The sequence below is a fragment of the Tachyglossus aculeatus genome, chromosome 10 (assembly GCF_015852505.1).
Source record: "Tachyglossus aculeatus isolate mTacAcu1 chromosome 10, mTacAcu1.pri, whole genome shotgun sequence".
Taxonomy (NCBI): Eukaryota; Metazoa; Chordata; class Mammalia; order Monotremata; family Tachyglossidae; genus Tachyglossus; species Tachyglossus aculeatus.
Window position 1 is genome coordinate 27,603,232 of NC_052075.1, and position 24,622 is coordinate 27,627,853.

The window sequence follows — 24,622 nt, forward strand, 5'->3', positions numbered from 1 at the left end:
AGTGGCTACGAAGGGACTGGAAGAGGAGTCATGAAAGACCAAGTTTTTTTTTCTTTCTTGACCTATAAAGCACTAACTTCAACTCAACAAAAAACCCAACAGCAGCAGTCCCCGCCACAATAATAATAATAATAATAATGGCATTTATTAAGTTCTTACTATGTGCAAAGCACTGTTCTAAGCTCTGGGGAGGTTACAAGGTGATCAGGTTGTCCCACAGGGGAGCGCACAGTCTTCACCCCCATTTTACAGATGAGGGAACTGAGGCCCAGAGAAGTGAAGCAACTTGCCCAAAGTCACACAGCTGACAAGTGGCAGAGGTGGGATTTGAACCCATGACCTCTGACTCCAAAGCCCGGGCTCTTTCCTCTGAGCCACGCTGCTTCTCTGCTTCGAATCCCCCAGGGGGATTCGATGTGCATTTGGGTCTGTGGTCAGAGGAGCCGGTGAAAAGGCATAGCCCAGTCCACTCCCCCTTTGTACTAAGTGTTGCAAACACTCCGGCAGGTCACCCTGCTGATGGCTGCAGCCATGGTAACCTGTATCTCCATGGCAACCTCTTTCTCTCCCACAGTTAGAGTGACACTTCGGACTGTGTCGTCTTACACAGCTGCTTTCTTCAGCAAAGTCCTGCTGGGGCTGAAATTCTGAAGTCCTGTACTGGCGGGGCGGGAAGGGTGGATGGAGAGGAGGGTTTCTTGGCCCTGAATCCCGCCCAAAATAACCCCTCCGGAGTCACAAAGGAGTCCCTGAACTCCCATTAGCTTCCAGTGGGCCCTAAAGTCTTCCACCGGGCCCCCCGCTTACTGGGATAGAGGCGGGATTTGAGGCTCCTGACCAGTTCATGTGCCCCTCCTTTCACTACCACCACTCCCTGTCTCTCAAACCCAGCTGTTTCCCTGAAGGCAAGGGAATCATTTGGGAGCTACGTACCATCCCCCTCCCCTCAGTTTCCCAGGAATCTCCTGAATGGATGGGAAACTGTAACCTCTTGACTCTAAGGTCGTTGTGGGCAGGGAATGTGTCTGTATATTGTTGTTTTATACGCTCCCAAGGGCTTAGTATGGTACTCTGCACAGAGTAAGCACTCAGTAAATGTGATCGATTGATTCTACGGGGCTCCCCTTCTAGCCCATGCCGTTGGCAGACAAGATCAGAGGTCTTAGTTATCTTCCAAAAGACGTCTTGCAAGCCTGATTAGCACATTAATCAAGTAATAAATAGAACAGAATTCCAATCCAAATCATCTTTCTTATCTCCACCACTTTAGCCCCGTTCCCTGGGACCCTTTCCTGTAGGCAGCCTGGTGCCCCCATTCCTCAGGTCCCTTCCCCTCTTCTCTCGGGCCCTCCTAGGTCCCAGGGTTACCCTTCCCAAGTCCTTCCCTTAGGATCTTTGAATGCCAGGGTAGATCTGCTGCCAGTCCTTTTCTCTCACTGGCCGAGTGCCAAGTCATTTTCTTAAAAGACTCTTCCAAGTAACTTTCCCCGCTTCCTGTTGAGGTTAGTATTGTGAGCCTCTGGGCCCTCCAATCAATCAGTCAATTAATCAGTGGTATTTGTGGAGCACTTAGTGTGTACAGAACACTATTTAGGGTTGCTGGGCCTCAGTTCTGTATCCGAACTTGTGGCCCTAAATAAGAGTTCCTTACCGTGGGCAGAACACTGAATTTAGTGCGTAGGAGAATACACTTGTTTAAGAGATACAGTCCTGTCCCATGAGAAATGTAGTTTTTAACAGTGGAGTCTGCAGATACAGAAGAGACACACTTTAGTAATAATAATAATAATAATGATGGCATTTATTAAGCACTTACTATGTGCAAAGCGCTGTTCTAAGCGCTGGGGAGATTACAAGGTGTTGAGGTTGCGCCGCAGGGGGCTCACAGTCTTCACCCCCATTTTACAGATGAGGGAACTGAGGCCCAGAGAAGTTAAGTGACTTGTCCAGAGTCACACAGCTGACAATTGCTGGAGTCGTGATTTGAACTCATGACTTCTGACTCCAAAGCCCGGGCTCTTTCACTGAGCCACGCTGCTTCTTTAGTGGCTGTTAGCGGAGATATAGAAGGCTAAATATAGAGATCAGTAAATAAATAGGATAAATAAAAAATCAAAGTCAAGGGAACTCCAGAATATACATAAATGCTAAGGGCAGGTGTGTGGCGTAGTGGAGAGAACCCAGGCCTGGGAATCAGAAAGACCTGGGTTCTGATCCCAGCTCTGCCACTTGTCTGCTGTGTGACCTTAGGCAAGTCATTTCACTTCTCTGGGCCTCAGTTTCCCCATCTGTAAAATGGGGATTAAAACTGTGAGCCCCGCGTGGGACATAGATTGGGTCCAGCTGATAATCTTATATCTACCTCAGCGCTTAGTACAGTGCATAGTACATTTTAAGCACTTAACAGATACCATTAAAAAACAAAACAAAAAGCAAACAAAGAGTGCTAAGGGTGCCTGTTGGCTGCATTACGAAAAGGAGGAGCTAAATAAAGGAATAATTCCTTGATTGACTGCTTCTTGGAGGAGGTGGGTTTTCAGGAAGGCTTTTAAAATGGGAAGAGCTGTGGTCCGGTGGCTTTGAGACGGCAGGGAGTTCCACGCAGTTGAATGGGTGTGAATAAAGAGTTGGAGTTAGGAGACTAGAGGATGAGGCCGTGTTTAATTGGAAAGAACAAAACGTGGGGCCTGAAGTGAGGTGGGAGAAGAGAGTTGATTCATTCATTCATTCAATCATATTTATTGAGCGCTTACTATGTGCAGAGCACTGTACTAAACGCTTGGGAAGTACAGGTTGGCAACATATAGAGACGGTCCCTACCCAACAGCGGGCTCACAGTCTAGAAGGGGGAGACAGTCAACAAAACCAAACATATTAATAAAATAAATAGAATAAATATGTAGAAATAAAATAAATAAATAGAGTAATAAATACGTACAAACATATATACATATATACAGGTGCTGTGCGGAGGGGAAGGAGGTAAGGCAGGGGGGATGGGGAGGGGGAGAGGAAAGGGAGAGGGCTGATGGAGTACCTTGAAGCCAAAGGGTAAGCGTTTCTGCATGCAACAGAGAGGAAGAGTAACTTTTGATATCTGTATCCTCTCCCATTCTCCTATCAGAAGTTAGAAGTGGAGAAACATGCGCTGAACACAAGCACCTCCAAATGCTTGCCCATCCATCTCTGCTTCAAGCAGACACTCATCATCCCTGGATTCAAGGCACTCCATTAACTCTCACCCCTTAATTGTCCTCACGGGTAGCCCCCTACAAACCACCCTGCACACTTTGCTTCTTGAATACTAACCTACTCACTGTCCCTCACTCTCACCTCAACTACTGTTGACTTCTTGCTTACCTCCCTCCTTCCTTCATGGAGCTCCCTCCTCTTACATATCTGTTAGACTGGCATTTTGCCCGTCTTTAAGGCCGTACCGAATCATATCACCTCCAGTAAGCCTTCCTAAACTAAGCTGTCATTTCCCCCCACCCTATTTTCCCTCCTTACTGCCTCTCCCCTGCCCTTCGTCTTATTCAGAGAAGCAGTGTGGCTCAGAGGAAAGAGCCCGGGCTTTGGAGTCAGTGGTCAGGGGTTCAAATCCCGGGTCCGCCAATTGTCAGCTGTGTGACTGTGGGCAAGTCATTTAACTTCACTGGGCCTCAGTTACCTCATCTGTAAAATGAGCATTGACTGTGAGGCCCCTGTGGGACAACCTGATCACCTTGTAACCTCCCCAGCACTTAGAACAGTGCTTTGCACATAGTAAGCACTTAATAAATGCCATTATTATTATTATTATTATTCCCTATGTTCTTTGGTACTCCTCCTGCCCATTCTCACTACAACAGCACTTTGGAACATATTCTTATATTCGGTTACTTCCCTTACATGCAATTTAAGACTAAGCCCCCTTTTCCTCAGCTCTCCTTCCCCTTCCCATCGCCCTAACTCACTCCCTTTGCTCTACCCCTCTCCCCGCCCCACAGCATTTGTAAACATATGTACATATATATAATTCTATTTATTTATATGAATTTATCTTAATGCCTGTTTACTTGTCTTGATGCGCATATATCTATAATTCTAATGATTTATATTGATGCTATTGATGCCTTTTTACTTGTTTTGATGTCTCTCTCCCTCCTAGACTGTAAGCCCATTGTGGGCAGAGATTGTCTCTGTTGCTGAATTGTACTTTCCAAGCGCACAGTAAGCACCCGGTAAATTCATTCATTCATTCATTCAATCGTATTTATTAAGCGCTTACTGTGTGCAGAGCACTGTACTAAGCACTTGGGAAGTACAAGTCGGCAACATATAGAGATGGTCCCTACCCAACAACGCGCTCACAGTCTAGAAGGGGGAGACAGACAACAAAACAAAACATGTGGACAGGTGTCAAGTCATCAGAATAAATAGAAGTAAAGCTAGATGCACATCATTAACAAAATAAATAGAATAGTAAATATGTGCAAGAAAAATAGAGTAAGAAATCTGTACAAACATATATACAGGTGCTGTGGGGAGGGGAAGGAGGTAGGTCGAGAGGAAAGAGGGGGCTCAGTCTGGGAAGGCCTATATAATCGTAAATACGATCAAGTGAATGAATGAATGGATGAATTTAGTTTAACAGCTCTCTCCCTAGTTAGACTGCAAGCCCCTTGAGGGCAGGGATCATGTCTACCAACTCTGTTGTATTACATTCCCCCAAGAGCTAAGTACAGTAAAGAAGCAGTGTGGCTCAGTGGAAAGAGCCCGGGCTTTGGAGTCAGAGGTCATGGGTTCAAATCCCGGCTCCGCCAATTGTCAGCTGTGTGACTTTGGGCAAGTCACTTAACTTCTCTGGGCCTCAGTGACCTCAACTGTAAAATGGGGGTGAAGACTGTGAGCCCCCCGTGGGACAACCTGATTACCTTGTAACCTCCCCAGTGCTTAGAACCGTGCTTTGCACATAGTAAGCGCTTAACAAATGCCATCATTATTATTGTTAGTATTACAGTACTCCGATGGAGTTAGTCTAGTCAGGATTTGATGATTGCCCGGACCAAGGTGGTGACTGCTTGGCTGGAAAGGAAGAGGGAGAACTGGGATATTCCAATAGGATTTACTGACAGACCGAGTTTGAATGCAGGAGGACGCTGACAGTGACAGTTTTTTCCAAGTTCTCCTCCTGTATCCTCCTATCTCTCTGTCGGTTCATCCTGTTCGTCTGCTACCTTCCACCTCCTAACTATGGGAGTCCCTCAAGGCTCAATTCTGTGTCCCCTCCTTTTCTCCACCTATAATAGTAATAATAATGATGGCATTTGTTAAGCGCTTACTATGTGCAAAACACTGTTCTAAGCGCTGGGGAGGATATAAGGTGATCAGGTTGTCTGACGGGGGGCTCACAGTCTTAATCCCCATTTTACAGATGAGGGATCTGAGGCACAGAGAAGCGAAGTGACTCGCCGAAAGTCACACCGCTGACAGTTGGCGGAGCTGGGATTTGAAGCCGTGACACCTGTACCTACTCTCCTGGAGAACTCATTCGCTCCCATGGCTTCAACTTCCATCTCGGTGCTGATGATTCTCAAATCTCCAACCCTGATCGCTCTCCTCCTCTGCAGTCTTACATTTCCTCCTGCCTTCGGGACGGCTCTGTTTGGATGTCCATTCAAACTTAACATGTCCGAAGCAGAACTCTTCATATTCACACCCAAACCCTGCCCTCCCCGTGACTTTCCTTTCTCCGCAGACAGCACCGCCATCCTCCCTGTCTCACAAGCCCAAAAGCATAGCGTTCTCCTCAACTTAACTCTCTCCTTCAACCCACATATTCGATCTGTCACCAAATCCTGTTCGTACGACTTGCACAATATCGCGAAAATCCCCCCTTTCCTCTCCATGCAAACTGCTACCACGTTAATCTTATCCTGTCTCGATTATTTTATCAGCCTCCTTGCTGACGTCCCAGCCTCTTCTCTCTCGGTACTCCAGTCCGTACTTCACTCTGCTGCCCGGGTTATTTTCTACCGAAACATTTCAGACCGTGTTCCCCCACTCCTCAAGAACTTTCGGTGGTTGTCCGTCCAATCAATCAATCAATCAATCAATCGTATTTATTGAGTGCTTACTATGTGCAGAGCACTGTACTAAGCGCTTGGGAAGTACAAATTGGCAACACATAGAGACAGTCCCTACCCAACAGTGGGCTCACAGTCTAAAAGGGGGAGACAGAGAACAGAACCAAACATACCAACAAAATAAAATAAGTAGGATAGAAATGTACAAGCAAAATAAATAAATAAATAAATAAATAGAGTAATAAATATGTACACCTCTGCAGCAAACAGAAACTCCTTTCCATTGGCTTTAAAACACTCAGGCACCTTGCCCCACCTCTACCATGCTTCCCTGATTCTGTTCTACACCCCAGCCTGCACGCTTCGCTCCTCTAATAGTAATAATGATGGTATTTGTTAAGTGCTTACTATGTGCAAAGCACTGGGATGGATACAAGGTGATCAGGTTGTCCCATGTGGGGCTCACAGTCTCACAGTCATTTCTTCGCTCCCACTCCCTTCTGCCTGGCCCCTGCGCTTGGATTTGAACTTTTTATTTACCCCTCCCTCACCCCACAGCATTTAGTTACATATCCATAATTCATATTAATGTCTGTCATCCCCCTCTAGACCATAAACTCAGTGTGGACAGGGAGCATGTCTACCGACTCTGTTATGTTGTACTCTCCCAAACGCTTAGTACAGTGCTCTACACACAGTAAGTGTTCGCTAAATACAGTTGGTTGATTGACAGGTTAAGGAGAATTACCAAGGTTGAGGGCTCCTGGGACAAGAAGGAAGGTGGTGGTATCAAATGTGATGGGAAAGTTAGAAATTGGTACAGATTGTCATTCAGTCATATTTACTGAGTGCTTAATGAGTGCAAAGCACTGTAATAATAATAATGATATTATTAAGTGCTTACTGTGTATCAGGCACTGTATTAAGTGCTGGGGTGGATATAAACAAATTGGGTTGGACGCAGCCCATATCCCGTGTGGGGCTCACTTTCTTCATCTCCATTTTACAGATGAGGGAACTTCACAGAGAAGTGAAGTGACTTGCCCAAGGTCACACAGCAGACAAGTAGCAGAGCCGGGATTAGAAGCCGGGGAAGCAGCGTGGCTCAGTGGGAAGAGCCCGGGCTTTGGAGTCAGAGGTCATCGGTTCAAATCCCGGCTCTGCCACTTGTCAGCTCTGTGACTTCGGGCAAGTCACCTAACTTCCCTGTGCCTCAGTTACCTCATCTGTAAAATGGGGAGTAAGACTGTGAGCCCCACGTGGGACAACCTGATCACCTTGTAAATTCCCCGGCGCTTAGAACGGTGCTTTGCACATAGTAAGCGCTTAATAAATGCCATCGCCATCATCATCATCATTAGAACCCATGACCTTCTGATTCCCAGGCCCGTGCTCAATCCAGTACGCCACGCTGCTTATGAAAAATTCAAATTTAGATATATCGAACTTGAGGGGTTGTAGATGGCCCAAAGGCAAGAGGAAATGCAAGACTGTAGAACAGGTGAGCCATCAGGACATAAATTTGGGTGTAGTAACCGAAACCACAACAGTACATTGCTCTGAGGCCAGGACAAATCCATATGCAGCTTCTGCAGTCGAGGAAGAGTCAAATAATAATGGTGGCATTTATTAAGAGCTTACTGTGTGCAAAGCACTGTTCTTAACGCTGGGGAGGTTGCAAGGTGATCAGGTTGTCCCACGTGGGGCTCACGGTCTTAATCCCCATTTTACAGATGAGGTAACTAAGGCACAGAGAAGTTAAGTGACTTGCCCGAAGTCCCACAGCTGACAAGTGACGGAGCCAGGATTTGAACCCATGACCTCTGACTCCAAAGCCCCTGCTCTTTCCACTGACCCACGCTGCTTCTCGCCGAAGCAGTAATGTGAGTGAATTTGGTTACAGCCCACCTGTAAATTTCTGCATTTCCCCTGTGGAAGAGGAATTGTAAGGGTCAAACAAGTTTCACTGGTTTCTGTGATTGAAAATTTTCGAAACATGGGAAAACAAAGAAAAGCATACTGCTTCCGTTTTTAGTTGGAATCCATCTGGCTCGTTAATCATTTTATTTATTTGAACTCCGGAACGTAGAGCTGTTTCGCCAAGAAGCTAGACTTAAGATCAGCCGATCGATCGTATTTATTGAGCGCTTACTGTGTGCAGAGCACTGTACTGAGTGCTTGGGAGAGAACACTGTAACCGAGTTGGTAGATACATTCTCTGCCCACAACGAGTAGAAAGCAGCGTGGCTCAGTGGAAAGAGCACGGGCTATGGAGTCAGAGGTCATGGGTTCGAATCCCGGCTCCGCCACATGTCTGCTGTGTGACCTTGGGCAAGTCACTTAACTTCTCTGAGCCTCAGTTACCTCATCTGTAAAGTGGGGATTAAGACTGTGAGCCCCACGTGGGACAACCTGATCACTTTGTCTCCCCCAAGCGCTTAGAACAGTGCTTTGCACATAGTAAGCGCTTAACAAATGCCAACATAAAACATAAAAATAAACGAGTTTACAGTCTAGAGGGGAAGACGTTAATTGTACAGATTTATTACTGTATTTATTTTACTTGTACATATTTACTGTTCTATTTATTTTGTTAATGACGTGCATCTAGCTTTATTTCTATTTATTCTGATGACTTGACACCTGTCCACATGTTCTGTTGTCTGTCTCCCCCTTCTAGACTGTGAGCCTGTTGTTGGGTAGGGACCGTCTCCATATGTTGCCAACTTGTACTTCCCAAGCGCTTAGTACAGTGCTCTGCACACAGTAAGCGCTCAATAAATACGATTGAATGAATGAATGAATATAAATAAATTATGGATATGTACATAAGTGCTGTAGAGTTGGGTCGGGAAATAAGGGGAGCCAGTTAGGGAGAAGGGAGTGGGAGAAAAGGAAATGAGGGCTTAGGGAAGGCTTTTTGAAGGAGATGTGCCTTCAATAAGACTTTGAACGAGGGGAGAGTAATTACTAGATATGAAGAGGGGAAGGCGTTTCACGTCAGGTAGGCCATGAGTGAGAGGTTGGCAGTGTAATAGACAAGATGGAGGTACAGTCAGTGGGCTGCCATTAGAGGAATGAAATGTGTGGGCTGAGTTGTAGGAGAGCAGTGAGGCAAGGTGATGGAGCGATGATGATGATGATATTTGTTAAGCACTTACTATGTGCCACAAGCACTGTTCTAAGCGCTGGGGTAGATACAGGGTGATCAGGTTGTCCCATGTGGGGCTCACGGTGCTTTAAAGCTGATGGTAAAGCATTTAATAATAATAATAATAATAATGGCATTTATTAAGTGCTTACTATGTGCAAAGCAGTGTTCTAAGCGCTGGGGAGGTTACAGGGTGATCAGGTTGTCCCACGGGAGGCTCAAAGCCTTCATCCCCATTTTACAAGATGAGGTAATCAAGGCCCAGAGAAGTGAAGTGACTTGCCCAAAGTCACCCAGCTGACAGTTGGCGGAGCCGGGATTTGAACCCATGACCTCTGACGCCAAAGTCCGGGCTCTTTTCCACTGAGCCACGCTGCTTCTCTGTGCATTTCTGTTTGGTGTGGAGGTGGATGGGCTCAAGAACTGGAGGTTCTTGGAGAGTGGGGAAGCGCAGGCTGGAATGTTTTCGTAGAAAAATGACCGGGGCAGCAGGATGAAGTATGGCCTGGAGCGGAGAGAGACAGGAGTCTGGAAGGTCAGCAAGGAGGCTGATACAATAATAAAGGCGGGATAGGAAAAGTGCCGGGATTACCGTGGTAGCCGTTTGGATGGAGAGGAAAGGGCGGATTTTAGCCATGTTGTGAAGGTTAAAGTGACGGGATTTACTGACTGATTGAATATGTGGTACAGTGTAAGCGCTTAGTACAGGGCTCTGCACACAGTAAGTGCTCAATAGCTACGATTGACTGAATGAATGAATGAGAGAGATGAGTCAGTGATACCTAGGTTATGGACTTGTGAGACAGGAGGAATGGTAGTCCTGTCTACAGTGATGAAAGAGTCACGGGGAGGACGGGTTTGGGTGGGAAGATGAGGAATTAATTGTGTTCTGGACGTGAGGTGTCTAGCACAGCCCGGGTACCCGTAGCTGCAGGGTGGGGGTGACTCTGGCCCCCCAACAGTCTGGGAGATGGGTAAGGGTGGGAGCAAGGAAGCACGCCATCGGGGGAGTCCAGTCCACCCCTGCCGGGGGGCACTAGCCCCCAGACTCTCCCCATGAGGATCAACCCCTCAGGGGACGATGGTCTGGCCTGGGTGATGGGTCACCCAATCACGAGACCACTATGTTGCCGACTTGTACTTCCCAAGCGCTTAGTACAGTGCTCTGCACACAGTAGGCGCTCAATAAATACGATTGATTGAATGAATGAATGAATGCGCACACCCTCTTCCCGGTGCTCGACTCCAGCAGTTCCAACTCCAGAGTTTCCACAGTGAGTCCAAAGATCGGTGGATCACGCGAAGCAGCATGGAGTAGTGGATAGAACACGAGTCTGGGAGTTAGAAGGTCATGAGAGCTAATCCCGGCTCTACCACTTGTCTGCTGTGTGACCTTGGGCAAGTCACTTCACTTCTCCGGGCCTCAGTTTCCTCGTCTGTAAAATGGGGATTGAGACTGAGCCCCACTTGGGACGGGAACTGTGTCCAACCCGATTTCTTTGTGGGACAGGGACTGCATCCAACCTGATTTCTTTCTATCTATCCCAGCGCTTAGTACAGTGCCTGGCATATAGTAAGCACTTAACAGATGTTATTACTATTACTATTACTATTATTATTATTATTATTATTATTATTATTATCCAACAGTGCCATGCCAGGAAGGAATCATTGCCGACAGGACTGAAATCATACTTTGTACTTGTATATATGTACATATTTACTATTCTATTTATTTTGTTAATGTTGTGCATCTAGCTTTATTTTTATTTGTTCTGACGACTTGACACCTATCCACATGCTTTGTTTTGTTGACTGTCTCCCCCTTCTAGACTGTGAACCAGTTTTTGGGTAGGGACCGGCTCTATATGTTGCCAACTTGTACTTCCCAAGCGCTTAGTACAGTGCTCTGCACACCGTAAGCGCTCAATAAATACCATTGAATGAGTGAATGAATATTTACTATTGTATTTATTTTGTTAATGATGTGCATCTAGCTTTATTTCTATTTGTTCTGACGACTTGACACCTGTCCGCATGCTTTGTTTTGTTGTCTGTCTCCCCCTTCTAGACTGTGAGCCGGTTTTTGGGTAGGGACCGGCTCTATATGTTGCCAACTTGTACTTCCCAAGCGCTTAATACAGTGCTGTGCACACAGTAAGAGCTTAATAAATACGATTGAATGAATGAATGAATGAATACCTCCTCCTGGAAGCATTCCCAGACTTAGATCTCACCCCAGTTTTCCCTCCCTCCTGCCTCTTCCATGCGCTTAGTCCCACCTTTAAACACTTAACGTCCTCCTCTCCCCTCTCTCTCAGCGCTTCTGTACATCTCTTCACGAATTAATGTCTGTCTTCCCATTAGACCGTAAGCTCCTTGAGGGCAGGGACCATGTCTGTCGACTCTGTTGTATGGTACTCTCCCAAATGCTGAGTGCAGTACTCTGCAGAAAGTAAGCATTCAGTCATTGACGGAGTAATTGATTGACTGGTGACGGGGGAAAGGTTAAGAAGGTTATTTTATCAGCTAGGTGTTGAACTGTGTAGCTGGACAAAGAGATCAAGACCAATAATAATAATAATAATAATAATGGTATTTGTTAAGCGCTTACTATGTGTCAAGCACTTTTCTGAGTGCTAGGGTAGATGCAAGGTAATCAGGTTGTCCCACGTGGGGCTCACCGTCGTAATCCCCATTTTGCAGATGAGGTAACTGAGGCCCAGAGAAGTTAAGTGGCTTCGCACAAGCGGTAGAGGCGGGATTAGAACCCACATCCTCTGACTCCCAAGCCCGGGCGCTTTCCACTGAGCCAGATCCGTAGTAGCGGTGGATTGAATGCATGGAGCTGCCGGGTCCTCCAGGGCGGGAGTGGGAGGATAATCCCTTGAACTGGAATTAGCTTGAGTCTTCCGAACGGGACACCTCTCGCTTGTCGAGGGTGGTTGCTCTAGCGGCATGGCCTAGTGAATTGAGCACAGGTTTGGGAGTCAGAAGGTCATGGGTTCGAATCCCGCTCTGCCACCTGTCTGCTATGTGACCTTGGGCAAGTCACTTCACGCCTCTAAATTACCTCATCTGTAAAATGGAGAGTGAGACCGTGAGCCCCACGTGGGACAGGGACTGTGTCCAACCTGATTTGCGTGTATCCACTCCAGTGCTTAGCACATAGTAAGCGCTTAACAAATAACACAGTTATTACCTCTAGGCTCTAAGCCCTTTGTGGGCAGGGATTGTCATCATCATCAATCGTATTTATTGAGCGCTTACTGTGTGCAGAGCACTGTACTAAGCGCTTGGGAAGTACAAGTTGGCAACAGAGACAGTCCCTACCCAACAGTGGGCTCACAGTCTAAAAGATTGTCTTTATTCCTGTACTGTACTTTCCAAGCGCTTAGTATAGTGCTCTGCACACAGTAAGCGCTCAATAAAGACGATTGAATGGATCGTATGAGAGGTTATCTAAGCGGCCTTTTGTTCAGAGACTTTCCCCACTGCTGGCAGAGCTCCGGCAAAAATCCCTCTATTTCAGGCTGCTTCATCCCCCATGCCCCAAAGAAGCGCGGGTCGAACTTTGTGAGAGGGGATTTCTTCGTCATATCTTCAAAAAAGGCATGAGGGTGCCTGGCTTTCAGCTCTGCAGCCAACTGAGAACAGTGCTTTGCACATAGTAAGTGCTTAATAAATGCCATTATAATTATAATTATATAATTATATATTATTGTTATTATTATAATGATGGCATTAAGTGCTTACTGTGTGCAAAGCACTGTTCTAAGCACTGGGGAGGCTACAAGGTGATCAGGTTGTCCCACGAGGGGCCTCACAGTCTTAATCCCCATTTTACAGATGAGGGAGCTGAGGCCCAGAGAAGTTAAGTGACTTGCCCGAAGTCACACAGCTGACAATTGGCAGAGCCGGGATTTGAACCCATGACCTCTGACTCCAAAGGCCGGGCTCTTTCCACTGAGCCACAGTGCTTCTCTGATAATGGTAATGGTATTTGTTAAGCGCTTACTATGTGCCAAGCACTGTTCTAAGCGCTGGGGTAGATACAAGGTAATCAGATTGTCCCACGTGGGGCTCACAGTCTTCATACCCATTTTACAGATGAGGCAACTGAGGCACATAGAATTTAAGTGACTGGCCCAGGGTCACACAGCCGACAAGTGGCGGAGCCGGGATTAGAACCCACGACCTCCGACTCCCAAGCCCCGGCTCTTTCCACTAAGCCACGCTGTCGGGCGAAGGTACTTCACTGCAGTTAAAACCGTGTTTCACTCTTCCCGTTCCAGCAGACAAATGGAGTCATCACTCGTTTCAGACTGACTCGGATTTGCCACCGGGCTGGAAGAGGATCAGCGATATTGCCGGCTTCTACTACTGGCACATCCCAACAGGAACAACGCAGTGGGAGCGTCCCGACTGTATCGCGGCGGGACTTCAGGGCTCCAGGAAGGGATCGCTTAGTTCGGCAACTCCGTCTCCCACACCGGAGAATGAGGTAGGGGCAGATGTGGTTTTACCGTCCTGTTTCGAAAGAACAACAGAAAACCTTTTGTCCGGTTGCTTCCACCCTGTAAACCAGGTCAGATTTGTTACTTGTACATATTTACTATTGTATTTATTTTGTTTATGATGTGCATCTGGCTTTAATTCTATTTGTTCTGACGACTTGACTCCTGTCTACATGTTTTGTTTTGTTGCCTGTCTCCCCCTTCTAGACTGTGAGCCCGTTGTTGGGTAGGGACCGTCTCTATATGTTGCCAAATTGTACTTCCCAAGCGCTTAGTACAGTGCTCTGCACACAGTAAGCACTCAATAAATACGATTGAATGAATGAATGAATGAATGTGTGGAATTTGAAGCTGATGATTCTCTTTCAAGAACAGTGCTCTTTACCATTTTTCCTCGGTGTTTTTGTTTTTAGCCTTTTATTCTCGTCATCACAAACATAATAATAGTGATGGTATTTGTTAAGCGCTTACTATGTGCAAAGCACTGTTCTAAGCGCTGGGGAGGTTACAAAGTGATCGGGTTCTCCCACTGGGGGCTCACAGTTTTAATCGCCATTTTACAGATGAGGTAACTGAGGCACAGTGAAGTGACTTTCCCAAAGTCACACAGATGACAGTTGGCGGAGCTGGGATTTGAACCCATGACCTCTGACTCATTCATTCATCAATTCATTCATTCACTTGTATTTATTGAGCGCTGTACTAAGCACTTGGGAAGTACAAGTTGGCAACTTATAGAGACGGTCCCTACCCAACAACGGGCTCACAGTCTCCAAATACCATGCTGTTTCCACTGAGCTACGCTGCTTCTCCATGACATTTGTCTTATGGAACAACTTGTTGGGATCGAAATGAGACATTCCTGTTAGTGTAAAGAAATTGTTCCCTGCAGGTTGCTATAGCATAGCTCCATTCTGCAGAACACTGCTCCCCTCTACAGAGTATAGACTATTATCTAGTCACCCGTTCCCTAAGAGAAGGGAAACAAAGGTCAGGGCACATATCCATTTTAAGGGATGGAGAAATATAAATGGTGCAGGGCCATACAGTAAGATTGATTTGTCTTCGTAAATGATGTGAAAGAGGAAGTGCTCAGGGCAACCTCAAGGTTGGCTGAGGAAGCCAAACTCCTTCTAGGTGTTGAAATGCCATGCAAATAGGGATAAATCACCGAAGGATCTCATAAAGCTGAGGGAGGGACGTGAAAAATGGCAACCGAGTCCCCAGTGGGAGCAAATGCAAGGTAAGGAATCTAGGGAAAATATTCTTAACTACAGCTGTGTGATGTTGAGCGTATGAAACAGATCTTGAACTGTGAGTCCCATGTTGGACATGGACTGTGTTCAACCTGATGACATTGTATGTACCCCAGCGTTTAGTGCAGTGTCTGGCTCCTAGTAAGCCCTTAACAAGTACCATTAGTACTTGGCTTAGTGGAAAGAGCTTGGGAGTCAGAGGATGTGGGTTCTCATCCCGGCTCCGCCACTTGTCAGCTGTGTGACTTTGGGCAAGTCGCTTAACTTCTCTGTGCCTCAGTTACCTCATCTGTAAAATGGGGATTAATAGTAATAATAATAATAATTATTATTATTTTGGTATTGAGGGCTTACTATGTACAAAGCAGTGTTCTAAGTGCTTAATTTTGGTATTAAGGGCTTACTATGTTCAAAGCACTGTTCTAAGCGCTGGGGAGGTTACAAGATGATCAGGTTGTCCCACGGGGGGCTCACAGTCTTCACCTCCATTTTACAGATGAGGGAACTGAGGCCCAGAGAAGTGAAGTGACTTGCCCAAATTCACACAGCTGACAGTTGGCGGAGCCAAGATTTGAACCCACAGCCTCTGACTCCAAAGCCCGGGATCTTTCCACTGAGCCACGCTGCTTCTCTGATTAAGACTATGAGCCCCATGTGGGACAACCTGATTACCTTGTATCTACCCCGGTACTTAGAACAGTGCTTGGCACATGGCAAGTGCTTAACAAATGCCATCATTATTATTATTTTTTTTTAAAATTGGAGTCAGTGGTAGTAACAGAAATGGGATTTTTAAAAGGCCCATTGGATAAAGTAGAGCAGAAGTGTCTGCCATATTCCGTGCCCCAAAGGCGCTTCCTTTCTTTTGGATAAAGTTATTTACAAACTGTTTGCAAATAGGCATCAGGTCGACCTCGTCCACCTCAAGTTCATCTTTACGTACTTTAATTCTGCCCTCTCCCCTTCCCTGAAACTCTTCTCCATCCTTATTGACACCCATTCCCATTAGCCTCACCAGTTGTGCCAGATTTTTAACTCCCTCCTCAAGCCCCCTGTCACCTTACCTCCTCCATTTCATGCCCCTAATGACCTGGCTACCTACTTTATTGAGAAAATTGAAACGCTCAGGCGTGATCTGCCCTGCTCCTCTCCAGTCCTTCCTTCTTCTTACCCCTTCTTCAACTCTTTCCCAGCGTCATCTCAAAAGGAGATCTCTTGCCGTCTCTCAGAATCCATCCCTTCTACCTGCTCATCCGATCCCATCCCTTGGCACCATATCAAAGCATTTATCCCCTCCCTCGCCACCATCTTCACCTGTTTGCTCTCCATTGGCACTGTACTAAGTGCCTGGGAAAGTACAGCAATAAACAGTGACATTCCCTGCCCACAACAAGCTTACAGTCTAGAGGGGAGCACAGATATCATGAAAAAAATCCCCATTTTACAGGTGAGGAAACTGAGGCTCAGGGAAGTTAAGTGACTAGCCCAAAATCACACAGACCAGTGGCAGAGCTGGGATTAGAACCCAGTTCCTCTGACTTCCATTCATTCATTCATTCAGTTGTATTTTATTGAGCGCTTACTGTGTGCAGAGCACTGTACTAAGCGCTTGGGAAGTACAAGTTGGTAACATATAGAGACGGTCCCTACCCAATAGCGGGCTCACAGTCTAGGACCGTGCTCTTTCCCCTCTGCCATCCTGCTTCCCAGTGGTGGATGGGCAGTCATTGAAGATTTTTGAAAAGTAGAGAGACATGAACTGAACGGGTTTTTCTTTGGTTTGGGTTTTGTTTTATTTTTTTGAAAAACAATCAGGGCAGCAGAGTGAAGTAAAGACTGGAGTGGGGCAAGACCAAGGCCAATATGTGAAACCCACAATTTGGTTCACATCATTTTTATTTTTTAAATGGTATCAAGTGCTTATTATGTGCCTTGCACCAACTTAAGCACTGGAGTAGTCACAGCTTATCAGGTTTGACACAGTCCCTGCCCTCCATTAGGCTCACAGTCTTAATCCCCATTTTCCAGATGAGGTAACTGAGGCACAGAGAAGGTAATCTACTTGCCCAAGGTCACACAGCAGACAAGTGGAGCCCGGATTAGAACCTAGTGTGCACACTAAGAGGAAGTTCCTTGCTGTGGTGTGATCTTTAACGTTTGTAGCACCCAGCCTGGTTTTCTCTTTTTTCCTCTGTCTTTTCCCACTACTGCATCAGCTTCTTCGCTGACCTCCCCACCACCTTTCTATCCCCTCTTCAGTCCGTACTTCATTCACTCTGCTGCCGGGATCGTTTTCCAACCTGAATATCTTGTATCTACCCCAGCGCTTAGCACAGTGTTTTGCACATTAAAAAAAATCAGTGAGGTAAGGTAGGAGGGAGAGAGCGGATTGAGTGCCTTAAAGCCATCGGTAAGAAATGTGTTTGATTTCATCTTTCTTGCCGCCAACCCCTTTCCTATGCCCGCCCTCTGACCCAGAACTCTCTTCCCATTTATATAATAATAATGGCATTTATTAAGCGCTTACTATGTGCGAAAGCCCTGTTCTAAGTGCTGGGGAGGTTACAAGCTGATCAGGTTGTCCCACGGGGGACTCACAGTCTTAATCCCCATTTTACAGAGGAGGTCACTGAGGCCCAGAGAAGTGAAGTGACTTGCCCAAAGTCACACAGCTGACAATTGGGAGAGCCGGGATTTGAACCCATGACCTCTGACTCCAAAGCCCGGGCTCTTTCCACTGAGCCACGCTGCGTCTCTATGTCTGACAGACTACCACTCTCCTCATCGTGTAAGCTCTACTAAAGTCATATTTCGAAGAGGCCTTCCTTAGCTAAACCCTCACATCTGTTTGCCCTCCAATCTGTCTTTCCTAGGCATTTAGGTCTATAACCCGTAAGCATTTTGATTTGTCACCTCACCCCTACATACTTATATACCGATCAATCAGTGGTATTTATTGAGCACTTACTGTGTGAAGGGCACTGTAATAAGCCCTCAGAGAGAGTTGGTAGACATGTTCCCCACCCATGTCCCTCTGTAATTTATTTTAATACCTATCTCCCTTTTCAGTCCAAACACTCCATGTGGGCAGAGATTATGTCTACATAATCTATTGTGTCGTACTCTCCCAGGTACTTAGCACAGTGCTCTGCACACAGTACGTGCTTGAAAAGAGCCACTCTTTTCTTGATAGTAGTGTGCTCTGCTGGTCTCTCTAAGGCATTTAATTCCCAGTTTTCACTAGGATGCAGCGTTGTTGTCTGAGCCTTTGTTTTACTGTGTCACTGTATCCTTAATATATTTTTTCTGCTCTTCTTGAATTTCATTCCCCCATTTGAGCTCTCCGTACAGCAATTGTTTGGGTACCCAGCAGTCCTCCGGGATCCCACCCCAGCAAAGCTGCACGAGGGGAACATGACTCCTAAGCAGAGAGACTGATTGTGTTGCAGGATTTCCTTTTTTGCAGTCTTTTCTTGCCATAAGATAGTGAGTGTGACTGGTAGATAATAGAGATGAAACTACCCAAGGAACTGGATATGGTGTATGTTTTCTGCCCAGGCCTCACAGCCATAGAGAAGCAGCGTGGCTCAGTGGAAAGAGCCCGGATTTTGGAGTCAGAGGTCATGGGTTCAAGTCCCAGCTCCACCAATTGTCAGCTGTGTGACTTTGGGCAAGTCACTTCACTTCTCTGTGCCTCAGTTCCCTCATCTGTAAAATGGGGATTAAGACTGTGAGCCCCACGTGGGACCACCTGATCACCTTGTATCCCCCCCCCAGCGCTTAGAACAGTGCTTTGCACATAGTAAGCGCTTAATAAATACCATCATTATTATAGAGAAAGTTGGGTAATAGTACAGCTCTGTAGACCTCTAGTTTGGTCAGGAGCCCAATATCATGTTGCCAACAGACTGACTGAAAGTCTCCAAAGAATCTGCTGGCGTTCTTGATTGGGATTGGGGTTTGTACTTCCTTGTCTGTCATTGCATTGTGTCATCGTGCTCCCCTGGGAACAAAATTCTCCGACAGCAGGATTTGTTTAGCCATTGCTTTGACTCAACTCTGGTTGTTTGGCGATAATTGGAGAAGCCTCGTTGGAAGAGGTGGGATTTTAGGAGGACTTCGAACTTAGGGAATCTGTCAGATTCCACGGTGGGGAATTCCAGGCTGAGGAGCAACCTGAGTGAGGGAACAGAGGTGGGAGGGTCAAGAGTGAGGTACAGTTAAAAGGATAGCCAGGGAGGAATAAAAGGGAGTACGCCGAAGAGTTGCAGGTAAGAGAACTGACGTGTAAGATGGGGAGGGTTGCTGAAGAGCCTTGAAGGCGATCTTGAGGAATTTTTACTTGATTCAGAAGGAAGCGGGAAGCCAGATGAGGTTTTTGAGGTGTAAATATATCAAGGGATGCTTCAAGAACATGATCCACGCAGCAGTGTATATTGGAGGGGAGAGAGGCTCAAGGTAAGGAGACCAGTAAAGAGGCTGATAAAGTAGTTTAGCTGAAATACGGGGCAAGAGTCCGGACCAGAGTGGAAGAGGGACATATTCAGGATCTGTTGTTCATTCATTCAGTCGTATTGAGCGCTTACTGTGTGCAGAGTACTGTACTAAGCGCTTGGAAAGTACAAGTCGGCAACAGATAGAGACAATCCCTACCCAACAATGGTCTCACAGTCTAGAAGGTGGGGGACAGACAACAAAGCAAAACAAGTAGACGGGCATCAGTGACATCAAAGTAGATAAATAGAATTATAGATTCATTCATTCAATCGTATTTATTGAGCGCTTACTGTGTGCAGAGCACTGTACTAAGCGCTTGGCTAGTACAAGTCAGCAACATATAGATGTACGCACATCGTTAATAAAACAAATAGAATAATGAATATGTACAAATATACACAAGGGCTGTGGGGCGGGGAAGGGGGTAGAGCAGAGGGAGGGAGTAGGGGCGATGGGGAGGGGGTGAGGAGGAGAGGAAAAGGAGAGCTCAGTCTGGGAAGGCCTCCTGGAGGAGGTGAGCTCTCAGTAGGGCTTTGAAGGGGGGAAGAGAGCTAGTTTGGGGGATGTGAGGAGGGAGGGCATTCCAGGCCAGAGGTAGGACGTGGACCGGGGGTCGACGGCGGGACAGATAAGAATGAGGTACAGTGAGGAGGTTCGCGGCAGAGGAGCGGAGTGTGCGGGCTGGGCTGGAGAAGGAGCGAAGGGAGGTGAGGTAGGAGGGGGCGAGGTGATGGAGAGCTTTGAAGCCAATAGTAAGGAGTTTCTGCTTGATCCGGAGGTTGATAGGCAACCACTGGAGATTTTTGAGGAGGGGAGTGACATGTCCAGAGCGTTTCTATAGAAAGATAATCTGGGCAGTCACGTGAAGTATAGACTGAAGCGGGGAGAGACAGGAGGTTGGGAGATCTAAGAAGAGTGATAAACTAGTCCATTCCTAACGACGAGCATGAATGGAGGGCAGCCATCACAGTTACACCAAGCTTCAAGGTTCAACTGTCCACTTGTTCTTAGTACAAGCACTTAGTACAGTGCTCTGCACGCTGTAATCGCTCAATAAATGTGATTGAATGAATGAACTGTCCAGGACAGAATGCTGGAAGATGGGACTGACCCAGGAAGGGCAGTCATCGTGGTCTTACCTTCTACAGGTCCATTTGATAGCGGGGTCTCTGGAATGCCCTCCCTCCGCACATCAACATCATCATCATCATCAATCGTGTTTATTGAGCGCTTACTGTGTGCAGAGCACTGTACTAAGCGCTTGGGAAGTACAAGTTGGCAACATATAGAGACAGTCCCTACCCAGCAGTGGGCTCACAGTCTAAAAGGGGGAGACAGAGAACAAAACCAAACATACTAACAAAATAAAATAAATAGAATAGATATGTACAAGTAAAATAAATAAGTAAAATAAATAATAAATAAATAAGTAAACATCCACCAAGCTAGCTCTCTTCCTCCCTTCAGAGCCCTACTGAGAACTCACGTCCTCCAAGAGGCCTTCCCAGACTGAACCCCCTCCTTCCTCTCCCCCTCCTCCTCCTCCCCATCCCCCCCCACCTCCTTCCCCTCCCCACAGCACCTGTATATATGTTTGTACAGAGTTATACTCTATTTTACTTGTGCATATTTACTATTCTATTTATTTTATTTTGTTAATATGTTTTGTTGTCTGTCTCCCCCTTCTAGACTGTGAGCCCGCTGTTGGGTAGGGACCGTCTCTATACGTTGCCAACTTGGACTTCCCAAGTGCTTAGTGCAGTGCTCTGCACACAGTAAGAGCTCAATAAATACAATTGAATGAATGAATGAATATTGGGCTCAGGGGAAGGGAAACTGGTTAGCATTTGAAAGATCTTAAATGGCTTATTTCTGCCAAACAACATATAGGCGTACAGTGCTCTGCACACAGTAAGAGCTCAATAAATACGATTGAATGAATGAATGAATATTGGGCTCAGGGGAAGGGAAACTGGTTAGCATTTGAAAGATCTTAAATGGCTAATTTCTACCAAACAACATATAGGCGTGGCTCAGGTTTCAACCACCACGTGGTCTGTGAACTCAGAATACAGCTATTATGGCTTAATACCTCACGCCAGAATTCCACCAACCTGGGGGCAGAGCCATTATTATTTGTCACTTTGCCGTTGTAATGCACTTCTGAAAGATGCGAAGACATTCATTCGTTGTCGTATTTATTGAGTGCTTACTGTGTGCAGAGCACTGTACTAAGTGCTTGGAAAGTACAATTCAGTAATAAAGAGAGACAATCCCTGCCCACACCGGGTTTACAGTCTAGAATTACCATCACATCTTTCAGTCAGTCAGCTACACCCCACGAAGGCTGCTGGGAAAAGCACCATCATGTCGTTCAGATAGATGAACAGACGAAATTATGATCGATCCATCAGCATTTTAGATTTGGAGATCATCATCTGTGGTATTTATTGAACACTTACTGTGTGCAGAGCACTGTACTAAGCACTTGGGAAAATACCGTACAACAGAGTTGGTAGACATGTTTCCCCGCCCACAATGAATCTCATACGAATATTAAAGAAAGCTGGCAAATTTATAAATATGATTGAAGTATTGAGACAAGGAGGAAGTCACAGCTGTGAAGAAGTGTTCAGAAGGAGTTGGGCTTGCTACAGGATACTTTAATGAAGACAAGAAGGTTGTCGTTCCACCAAAATGAAATTCTTCACTGAAGTTGAAAAACCATTACCACCGCAGAACAAGGCTGTACTTTCTTGGCCTCCTGTAAAGATTCATCATCATTTAGTTAATGTGATGGTGTTATCCTTTGATTTCCTTTAATACTAATAGAGCAGTATTTTAGCGATGGCTCTATGTATCAAAATGGTTTTGTAACAAATCTCAGTTTATAACATGAAAGACTATGGGAAAGCCGTGAAGTGTTCCCAAACTGGAGTGTTGGGCTGGCGCTAAGCGGGAAACACCGTAGGATCAAGGAAGGATGGCAGGGTAATTTTTATTTAATTTTATTGGGAAGTAATGTATATATGTATATATGTTTGTACATATTTATTACTCTATTTATTTATTTATTTTGCTTGTACATATCTATTCTATTTATTTTATTTTGTTAGTATGTTTGGTTTTGTTCTCTGTCTCCCCCTTTTAGACTGTGAGCCCACTGTTGGGTAGGGACTGTCTCTATATGTTGCCAATTTGTACTTCCCAAGCGCTTAGTACAGTGCTGTGCACATAGTAAGCACTCAATAAATACGATTGATGATGATGATGATTTACCTGTAGGACCCCATCAACCTCTCACGGCTTTTGGGGGAACAGAACCTAACAAATTGCATGTAGGTTTATAGAGAAATATTCATGATATAGTCACATTTTTTAATTTTAGGGGATTGGCAGCTTTAAGAGGGAGTTGCAGTTTTGGAAGAGTTAGTGGGCATGTGAACTGATGAGGGAAGAAGTGTCCACTTGTTGAGTAGAAAAGAGCTGAGTTAAAGCACTGAAGTTTGCATTTAGTGGGGAAAAATTCAGCCTCAAGTCTGAATTTTCAACAGCTGCGTTCAGTCAGCGTAGGAATGGATTGTGGTTGTGACTCAAGCTTGTGGTTTGAAGGTGCAGGAGTGACGGAGGAATGGGGGGCATGTTAGGGTGGAGAGGGTAGAGATGAGGGTGTCCATAGGGATGGATGGTATTGCCCCCCACCAACCTTACCTCAGTGATCTGCTTCTACATCACAGCTTGCTCACTGCACCCAATCTTGTCTCTCTCACCCCCAACCCCTTTGTCTCGAACTCCCTCTCCCTCTGTATGTGCAAGGCTGACACTCTCCACATCTTCTAGACTGTGAGCCCGCTGTTGGGTAGGGACCGTCTCTATATGTTGCCAACCTGTACTTCCCAAGCGCTTAGTCCAGTGCTCTGCACACAGTAAGCGCTCAATAAATACGATTGAATGAATGAATGAATCTTCAAGGCCTCATTAGGTCACGTCTCCTCCAAGGGGCCATCCCCAATTAAGCCCTCCTTTACCCTTCTTCCTCTCTCTCTAGAGATCGGAAGTAGCGATAGGGGTTGAAGACCAAATTTGAGAAGAAGGGGATATGGATTAGGTTAGGAGGTTATGATCAGAAAGTGGTATAGCAATATAATAATAATAATAATAATGATGGTATTTGTTAAGTGCTTACTATGTGCAAAGCACTGTTCTAAGCGCGCGGGGGAGATACAAGGTGATCAGGTTCTCTCACGTGTAGCTCACAATCTTAATCCCCATTTTACAGATGAGGTAACTGGGGCTCAGAGAAGTGAAGTGACTTGCCCCAACTCACACAGCTGACAATTGGCGGAGCCGGGATTTGAACCCGTGACCTCTGACTCCAAAGCCCAGGCTCTTTCCACTGAGCCACGCTGCTCCTAGCGATGGGACAGGGTTTGGTGTTGATTAGTTCAGAGGTTGAAGTCACCAGTGTTTAGAAGGGAAGAAAGAAGTGAGGGCAGAGTGATGAGAAAGGAATTGAAATATAGAGGAGGGACTAGGAGGGAGGTAGCTAATAGTAACTAAAAAGGGGATTTCAGCACTTTTGAATTGTTACTTCTAGACTGTGAGCCCACTGTTGGGTAGGGACTGTCTCTATATGTTGCCAACTTGTACTTCCCAAGCACTTAGTACAGTGCTCTGCACACAGTAAGGGCTCAATAAATACGATTGATTGATTGATAGATTACTTCCTGAGGCACTGTGTGCAGATCAAATTTCCCATCCTGCTATTTAAGTTCTTTTTCCTCTCTGAAAGTGATTGTATCTGCCTCCCTCATTCTGAGGAGGATTGTGGCCCCTGTATCTACTGTATTTGTGGCCTAGTGGGAAGGAGCTTGGGTTTGGGAGTCAGAAGACTCTGCTGTGTGACCTTGGGCAAGTCATTTCACTCCTCTTTGCCTCAGTTACCTCATCTGTAAAGTGGAGCTTGAGACGGTGAACTCCACGTGAGACAGGGAATGTATCCAATCTGATAGAGAAGCAGCATGGCTCAGTGGAAGGAGCACGGGCTTTGGAGTCAGAGGTCATGGGTTCAAATCCCGGCTCCGCCATTTGTCAGCTGTGTGACTTTAGGCAAGTCACTTCACTTCTCTGTGC

At 46.0% G+C, this 24,622-nt stretch overlaps 1 protein-coding gene across 9 annotated transcripts in view; it reads left to right on the forward strand.

Moving 5' to 3' along the window:
• Positions 1-24,622, forward strand: part of APBB2 (amyloid beta precursor protein binding family B member 2) — a 125,621-nt gene that overhangs the window by 42,420 nt on the left and 58,579 nt on the right. For 6 of the 9 annotated variants that reach the window (XM_038752137.1, XM_038752136.1, XM_038752139.1 and 3 more), the window contains one exon: positions 13,515-13,723. In XM_038752137.1, coding sequence (XP_038608065.1) covers positions 13,515-13,723 — 209 coding nt within the window. The remainder of the gene's footprint in view (positions 1-13,514; positions 13,724-24,622) is intronic. The other 3 variants (XM_038752138.1, XM_038752140.1, XM_038752144.1) reach the window with 1 other exon arrangement.